General features: G+C 26.5%; 1 protein-coding gene across 1 annotated transcript; it reads right to left on the reverse strand.

The window, feature by feature from the left end:
- Nucleotides 1–800: 800 nt before the first annotated feature.
- LOC122500465 (RING finger protein PFF0165c-like) lies at nucleotides 801–4,747 on the reverse strand. The gene is made up of 2 exons (XM_043609405.1): nucleotides 3,107–4,747; nucleotides 801–875 (listed from the first exon to the last, which is right to left on the reverse strand). The coding sequence occupies exons 1-2, from the start codon at nucleotides 4,745–4,747 to the stop codon at nucleotides 801–803; spliced, it is 1,716 nt and encodes a 571-aa protein (XP_043465340.1).
- Between the last annotated feature and the right edge of the window lie 4,866 nt (nucleotides 4,748–9,613).

Genomic DNA, 9,613 nt, shown 5'->3' on the forward strand with positions numbered 1-9,613 from the left:
TTTATTGGCTGACATTGTTTCTTTAATATAAGTTTTGCAGAAAATTATTTAAAGAAAAAAAATGACAGACAAAAATTAATAAAATTTATGCCTACATGGTGTATAAGAAAAATGAAAATTTCTGATTTTCTACCCCTATACCCCCCTTTTTATACGCTGTCGTCCCTTGACAGCTTTATAGGTTTACTAATAGAAAAACTTCTTAAATAGAGGCAAATTTTGATTACGCTTTGTTAAACGGTTTTATCTTTAACTTTCCTTTTTAGGAGAACTTTATTGTAAATAAAAATAATTTGCTTTTATTTAATTTTTCCTATAGTGTACTTGATACATTTTATGAGAAGAATTTGCTTATGATAAATGTAAATTAAGGACTTTTTCCTTTTTTTTATGAAAAATTATTTTGTTACAAATTTAAGTATTTAATAATGTTGTAATATTTAAACATTTCTTTTTTTTTATTTTAAAATTTTAAATAGAATTTGAGGTTTCGAAATTTTAATTCAAATGTCGTGCCAATTTTAAATTATCTATTTGACTCAATTGAATGTTTGGATAAAAGTTTTGTATCCTAATTTTCGAAGTATAATAAAATGCTGAGATTGCTTTTATTGTTTTATGTGTTATAATTTTGTTTCTTAGACATTGTGCATATTTTGATTATTTATTTCGTTAAAATATTATTTTAAATTTATCAGCTATAATTTTTAGAGAACGAGAAATAATAAGAAATATATATTTTTCATTTAAATTACATAAAAGTGAATGAGACATTTTAATTGTCTATTCAGGCATTTCTTTCAATGTTTATATCCTACTGACCTGGTCACCTGAAGTGTAACCCGATCTGGTGTCGCGTAACCAAGTTCGTACATCTAATTTTAAGCATTTTCTCTATATTTAATTTCAAATATTTATTTTTGTATTTATGAATAGTACTGCGATAGAACTTTTCAATAAAATCAATTCAGGAGTTAATGTTATTTACAATTGTAAATAATAATTGAGTATTAAAAGTATTAAAGTGTGGATCTTAAAAAAATTAGACTTTGCAAAAATTTCAAATTGAAATCCTTGAAAATCCAAATTTCTGTTATACTTTTCGACGTTAACTCTGCAGAATTATTTTTAAAAAAAAATTCAATTAAAAAAACTGAATTATTTAAAAAAAAATTTTATTTCCATATTTACTTAAAGGATTTTTAAAAAAAAAAACTCTAGATTTAAGAAAAAAAATCTTGTCTTTTTTTTAAAATAAATTTTAAAAGAAGTCACTTTAGAAAAGGTTCATTGCTAAAATTGAGTAAAATGGAAGATGGAAATGATGAAAGTAATTTGAAAGATTCACAATAGAAATATTTTTGGAATATAAAATAAAAAATTCTGTTACTAGGTTGTCTTTAATTATTGTGAGTCATTAAATTTATAAGAGATTCGGACTTAAGACTTTTTTTTAAATTTCCATTTCTAAAAGAAAATAGTTAAGTAGAGTGGGATAAAAAATTCCAAAAAAAATACCATCTGAGTTTTATACATACAACAGTTATTAAATCGATCTGTAATCCATTTAGCATGTAAATTAAGAAAATTATTTTTTTACTTATTTCAAGTATTATGACAAGAAGGAACATACTTTCTGCATAAAAATGTAATTTTTTTTTTATGTGAAAAACAACTTTAGGCAAAATTTTTGAAAATTATTTTTGAATTAGTTCTATAATGATTAAATTTTTAAATATGTATATAATGGAATGTTTTTAGAATAATTGAACTTTGTAAAATGTAATTAAACATGATTATAATTTTTTTGAAAATATGTTTGATATATTTTGTATTTATGCTATAGTTATATTTATTATTTATTAAATTGGACATTATTTTGATTAAAAAAAATAAGAAATCGTTAGTGGTTGGTTTATTCTTTATTATTGTTTTAGTTGCATAGTCATTTTTTTTAAATAATTATTTCTTTTCTTAGTTTGAGAAAGACAATATTCAATCTAATTTTAAATAATAGTAAAGAATATTAGAGTGGGTTTCTTTTATTGTAATTGAGTCATTAGAAAATGTTAATATTAGTAGTTCAATGTTACATTGTTAGTTTTGATTAATGTTAATCATATATGTTTACTGTTTTCTTTTTAACTTCGAGAATTGTTTTCTCTATTGCTATTTTGTGTTAAATATTACTTTTAAAATGCTATATGCGGACATTTACATTAAAAAAAAATCAAAAGCACAATTTATTAGAGCTTAAATGTCATTTGATTTTATTAGTAAGTCAGCTTGGAATTTCGATGGTTATTTAAGAAAATTATAGAATTCCATATTTTTATAAGAGGGTAAAATAACGGAAGGTGTGGCAATTTTGATTTTAAGAGTTACAATAATCTAGTTTTATCCTTTTTTTTAATATTATTGTTTTGACGAAGTTTAATTCATGCCTATTTATAGAAACAAGCGCAAATTATTTACAAGCAATTTTATTAATATTGTTAATTTTTAATACGATGATTGTTTCCTGACAAACGACATTCAATCAAATTTACCCATTTTTACCCACATTTATAAAACATGCATGTTTTGTATTTATAAGTATTTATTTGCTTAATTATGTACTTTTCTTAGAATTTAATAAATCTAAATGTATCCCTTATAGTATCCATAAAATTCTATTTAAATTCTATATCCCATTTAATTAAATAATAAGCTATAATGTATTTTTTCCTTGTAGTATGTTATATGCACCCATATTTTTAAATTATATGATTTACCCGTGTTTATTATATAGTTCGTTTATGATATTTAAAAGCCAAACAACAAAAAAAATCAAGCTTTTCTATATTTAACCAATACCCAACCTATTGAAGGGAATTTTTGTTACTACTATTTTTGGCACTTTACATTGTAGTAATTTATTTTCTTCAAATCTGTAGATAATTTCATTTTTTTTATTTATGCCAAGTAAAAATATATCCCAAAAATATTTTTGATGTGTTCCTGATAATTTGTTGTGTACTGAGATATAGTATTTTATCATTTCTAAGATTTCTTGATTTAAACTTTTTCCTGAGGGCGGAATCTTATTTATGATAAATTCTTCCACCTTAACATAAGTATTTGTTGAAATGATTTCATCTGCATTTGATATTTGAACACTAAGTTCTTCTTCTTTACTTCCTTCTTCATTTTTGATACTTAATTGTTCTTGAGTTATAGATTTGATTTTACCAGGGGGTTTTCCTTTTTTTAAATTTGTCGTAGGGCTGCCCGAATTCATATGTTCTACTATTGAATGCGAATTATCTATAAATGAGACATTCTCAATGTTGACCTGGTTAATATATAAAAGTTCTTCGCTTTTCTCGATAATTTTTTCGTTGATTTTTTTATCTAATATTGTTTCATTTAGTTTATGGTTACCCTTGGATTTTGAAATATCATTTTTTGGTTGTAAAACTTCGTTAATAGGACAAGTATTGTTTTCGAATTGATCTTCTTCCTCTAACTCCATTGTAAAGCTGCTTCTTTCTGGATCAGGATTTTGTAAAGTGTCCTCCTTATTTCCTTTATCATCTTCAAACATTTCACTGTCCCAAAATTTTATCATTTCCTCTTCTGGAAGTTCTTCACTGATGCTGATATCTTCCTCGTCATTGGAACTATCTATAATAGGACTCATGTACTCCACTATATGTTCTTCTTCCAAATGCTTTTCTATACTGCGAATTGTTTTATGTTCTCTGGATTCTTCACTTTCGATGGTAGGTTGTAGTGCATTAATAGAAGGTAAGACGTTAGGATCCCTTTGTTTTTTATCCTTTATAAGGTTCATGCTTGGTTGCGAATCGCTGAATATAACGGGTGGTATTATGAAATCATCAACACGTTCTTTATTAAATTTGCGTTTGTTTATAAAATAATCTCTTCTATAACAATCATTGTTAAAAGATGGTTCCTGTCGATTGCATAATCTTCTATAAATTTTCTGTTGTTCGTTGTATCTTCTTTCTCTTTCACTGAGATGATAACTTCGGTCATCGTTGGTGTATGAATTCTTTCTGGAATTAGTGTTATAATCTTGAAAATACTGATTTCTGTTGTTAAAATTTTCTCTTTCATAGCCCTGTGATGTCATGTCCGTATTTTGCCAATGTTCTTCTAAATCCGTGTTCCTATTTTGGTAATCAAATTCATTATTGTCATAGATCCTTCTATTAAATTGTTCACTTTGTTGTTGGTTTCTTATTTGACATTTTTCGCCAATTGGTTCGTAGTAATTATTCTGTGTATTTGGTTCATACATGCTGCATTGGTTATTCGCATCTTGGTAGTTGCATCGATCCTCATAATCCATGTTATCATCATAATAATCAAAACCTCGTTCATAATCACTTTTTTCCATCCTGTGCACATCTCGCCTAACGTTATAATTATTTTGGTATTGATTTGTTTCGAAATTGTCATCTGCAAAATTTGGTTCCTCTTGGATCATATACGATTCATCATAGTCATAGCATCTATAGTCTCTATGCTCCTCTCTTTCGTAATCATCCTGTATGTTGTTATATCTTCTACATTCGTCTCTGAGATCTTCGTGTCCTTCGTCAGTAAATCTGTGTTGTAAATTTCTGGATTCTGGATCTCTAAAATTATTTTTATGTTCCATTGCTTCAAAGCTATATCCCTCCGATTTCCATTTTTCTATGTAGCCTCTCCGTAACATTGCTTCATACACTGTACCCATTTTATGATTTAATACGATTTAAACATAAGCAATAAAAAATAATTGATTTTGTTTAACTTCTATTTAAATGGAACTGTAATTTAATTTGAAGTCTTTCATATTTTTTTTTACGTAATGTAGTAACACGATTGACCTATATCGGCTCATGTTACCGTTTTCTGTTATTGTTTTTACGTTTATATTATTAGACTGCTTTTTGTGTTTTGGCTATTTGCTTTGTGAAAAGCCATTAAGTCAACAAAAGAAAACTGCTTTTTATTATAAAATTGCTTGATACTAATAAACATTTAATCAAAAGAAAAATTTTGCATTTTTTTTTACTGTACTTTGTCAATCGTGGATTTACTTTTTAAATTTATGTATACATCAAATTAAAAAAAAATTCTCGACTCTTTTCAATATAATAATAAACAATTACTATTTGATTAAAATTATGATTACATAAAAAATTTGACACCACTTTTGATAGAAATAAATTTATGTATATAGTGTTCTCTTTAATGCTTTGCTGATTGTGACCAGCCTTGACTTTGCAATTGTACCCCGTTTGACTCGTCAGCAGTCTTCCTTCCTCAATCTTGGAATTATTTTATATATTATGTAATAACTAAAACTAGTTCTTCAGAGATGTACGTATCTCAATTTTATGCCAAATAATTATTTACCAATATTTAGTAAATATTTTTTTTTATATAAAAAAATTAGTAATTGATGTTATTTTTATTTTAAACTTGAATATTTATTATAAAAAAAATTCCCGTTTTTATAATAACAATTCATTTTTTATTCAATCTTTAAATTAAAGTTTATAAACCAAGTGAACATTCAAATTCCAATTAATTATTGTTTAAAAATAATGAAAATTCACTTTTGATTTTCCAAACGAAACCCTATTTAACCGTTATCAGTATTCGACGAATTTTAATCCTCTCACTTGTCCAAGTGGCTACACACTTCCGACAAGGTTATTATTTTATTCGAGGAAATAAGACCGATTTATTAAGGAAACCAAAGCTTGCCGTTCGCAAGGATGGTTACCGTTCCCTAAACACGACGTTAGCGAGTAAAAAAAAAAACTTCTAACTACCCGCACTTTATAAAAAACCAAAAAATAAAATTATTCCTGAAAAGGATAAAATATTTCATAATAAGCATATTTTGCAAATAAAAAATCAATTCAGTATTTCATTTATGTATATAATATGTGTATAAGTGTAAATATATGTATATATATTTTTTATTTTTCGTGTTTTTTTATTTTTTCCTGTATATTTTTATAAATAAAAGAAAAGAATCCCACCGCTGCCACCAATTTTGTTACAGATGAATTGATAAATATTAATTAATTAACAAAATTTATTAATAAAGCAAATTTTCATTATACTGTATTAAATTCTACATTAACTTACTCAACAGAGACAGAACTTTAACTAATTCATCTAAGAATAACTTAGGTACTCTTCGTAAAAATGTAATAAAATAATTTATTAATTTAAAATAAAGGTAGTGGATTCTTTTCTAAAGTCCACTATTATTCAGCGGCTCCGATTAGACGGTATTTATAATGAAAATAAGGAAGGAAAATATTTTGTAATAGGTGTAAGATTTCAATGATACGCTATTCCATTTGGTTAAAATAATATATGATTTATTATTAACAATTGTATATATTTAACCCAAATGACAATTTTAATTTTATATGCTTGTTATCAATTATAAAAAAAACAATAATCTATTCTTTTGCACAATATCATGTAGTATCAAAATGAATGTGTAATTGTATAAATTGTGTGCTGTGATGGACAATATTAAATCAACTCACCAAAACAATTTTATTTCATTCAACTTATTTCAGAAAAGTATCTTATTACTTCCTCAGGTAGAATGCTTAGTATACACCTGTTTTTAGATAAGTATTTCTGTACTCCAATTTTATTTCCTTGGCCACTTTGTTATTTTCAATATTAATCCTCATATATATTTATACTATTTGCAAACTCACGATGAAATAAATTCCTTTTTCTTTTTCACTGATTTCATATAATTGAATAAATATTCAAAACTCGGGGTCACCGGACTTAAACTTTATTCAATTGATCGATTTTACTTTTTGTTTAAATACACTATATTTTTAATAATTAATCACTTTAAATTGTAATGCAAATTCCTTTTTATCAAAATAATGAACAAAACAAAATCAAAATATCAAATCGAAAAATAAAATATCGCAGAAACTTCACAAAATATATATATATATATATATATATATATATATATTATTTATATATTCAGAAAAAAACTCTCAATTCCCGAGAGCAACAAAGTAAATATACACAACTTTGTTGCGGGAGGAACCAAGTCAAACTCAATCGTTAATCGGCTCAATGATTTCTCACCACAGTAGTTTCACTTGTATGTGTCTTTTATTAAAATATTTGACATCAATACATCTGAGTTTTTCGATGAAAAACAAGCTCTTTGGAAACTGTAATGAAATTCATTTTGAAATATGGGTGTTGTCCGTGACTTTCGCAATAATTTTATAAAATTGACATATCTAAATAATAATGAAACCAAGGAAGTTTAATGAGAGTTACTAATTTAATAGAATTGAAATTAATAATCTTGTAACGATGATAGGTTGTTTTGTCTGCCCTTTTAGTGTTTGTTGTATATGTGTACTTAACCTAATTACAAGATTCCCAATTTTAATGAAGCTATATAATATAATAATTTTTAATTAATAAAAAAAATTAAAAATAGTTACGAAGTCATACGTAACAGCAAGTAATTTTCAAAATAAGTATTGAAAAAGAACGTTGAAAAGTTGAATTTTTAGCAAAAGTTTCGGATAATAAGGCGGCGAGCACACAGACAAGTGGATCTATGGGTCACAGCGGTTCGTCACAAAATTCGAGCGAATTACGAACGAATTTATTTAGAAAATTTTTTTTTAAATTCTGCTCCGAAATTCGTATAGAATACCGCACGAAATGTCAGCCAAAAATTTCCTCTAAAATTTTCGACGAAATTTCCATACGGAATTCGTACGAAATTCGAGCAAATTACGAACGAATTTATTTAGAAAATTTTTTGATAAAATTCTGCTCGGAAATTCGTATGGATTACCGCACGAAATGTCAGCCGAAAATTTCCTCTAAAATTTTCGACGAAATTTACATACGGAATTCGTACGAAATTCGAGCGAATTACGAAAGAATTTATTTAGAAAATTTTTTTATAAAATTCTGCTCGGAAATTCGTATAGAATACCGCACGAAATGTCAGCCAAAAATTTCCTCTTAAATTTTCGACGAAATTTACATACGGAATTCGTACGAAATTCGATCGAATTACGAACGAATTTATTTAGAAAATATTTTTATTAAATTCTGCTCGGAAATTCGTATGGAATACCGCACGAAATGTCAGCCAAAAATTTCCTCTAAAATTTTCGACGAAATTTACATACGGAATTTGTACGAAATTCGAAATTTTAATATCCTAAAAAATTTTTTTTCCAATACGAATTTTCTAGCAAAATTTTCCAAAAATATTGCAAAAGAATTCCGGTGGTAATTCGTTTCAATTTCATATGGAAATTTCGTCGAAAATTTTTGAGGGAATTTTTGGCTGATATTTCGTGCGGAATTCCATACGAATTTTCATGCAGAATTTTATAAAAAAAAATCTCCAAAATAAATTCGTTCGTAATTCGCTCGAATTTCGTATGGAAATTTGTCCGAAAATTTTTGAAAAAATTGTCAAAAATTATTTCGTGCGAATTTCCATACGGATTTTCGAAAAAAAATATTTCTTGAAAATCCATTTTAAAAAATTCGGGTATTTTTCGCACAAATATTTGTGCGAAAAAACTTTTCAAAACGCCACACGAATTTCGCTAGTAATTTCATACGAATTTGATAGGAATTCTTTACGAATCTGGACGGATATCTGAACGAAATGCGTACGAATTTTGTACGAAATTCGTACAAATCATATATATATTGTATAAAATATATATATATATATATATATAAATATATATAAATATATATATTGTATATATTTGTAGAAATATATTGTATATTGTATATTATTATTATATAATGGTGCCCTTCTCCTACTTCTCTGTTTACTTTTCACAGCGCAGAGAACCACTGGCGTCGGTACGATTCACAGTGCTGGTGGGGGTACGGCAGTCGCAACGACTTTGCGATTTCGCCTCCATGTGGAACCGCTGTCAGTGGTCAAGGAGGTGGCGCCAATTCTCGGGAGTAGCCGCGACTTAAACTAAGGAAACTACACCATCTCCACCGTCGCGAGCGAGTTAAATTGTAAACTCCACTTTGACTCGATTTTTCATTATCAAATAATTTGTTAAAATGTTTGTAAATTTTTTAACGGATAATATAACTAATACATTAATAAATTATGAAAGAACCAAGTCAAAATATTGATAAACAAATACTCAGGATTTTAATTTAAAAATAAAATTTTCTCCCACCCCTTTAGTGCTAGGTCAACAATTTTTTTTTGAAAATTTGCAGAAAAATATTTTTAATTTAATTTTTTGAAGAATACCGATATAATTAGTTAACTTTTATTCAAGTTATTAAACAATTAAGAAAGTAACATTTTTAGTGGTTTAAATTTACTTGCAAGTAAACAAATGAATCAATTTTAACCCTATGACCCATCATTTTACAGGTATTTCTGAGCTCTATAACTTTTAATAACAACTTTTCTCCTTATAATTTTATGGGAAAGAACGGTCATCAAAAAACTGTTTTTCGGCACCTTTGCAATTGTTTATAACGCGCAGCTGGAAAAATCTCGAGTGGGAAACATATACATATATTCATA

The sequence above is a fragment of the Leptopilina heterotoma genome, unplaced genomic scaffold (genome assembly GCF_015476425.1).
Source record: "Leptopilina heterotoma isolate Lh14 unplaced genomic scaffold, ASM1547642v1 Lhet_186, whole genome shotgun sequence".
NCBI classification, from domain to species: Eukaryota; Metazoa; Arthropoda; class Insecta; order Hymenoptera; family Figitidae; genus Leptopilina; species Leptopilina heterotoma.

Bases quoted from the DNA above. Each gene is read 5' to 3' on its own strand.
- LOC122500465 (XM_043609405.1), bottom strand. From the start codon at position 4,747: ATGGGTACAGTGTATGAAGCAATGTTACGGAGAGGCTACATAGAAAAA. The intron at 876-3,106 runs GTGGAAGAATTT...GCTTAAAATTAG, and splicing joins CAACAAATACTTATGTTAAG to ATGTACGAACTTGGTTACGC.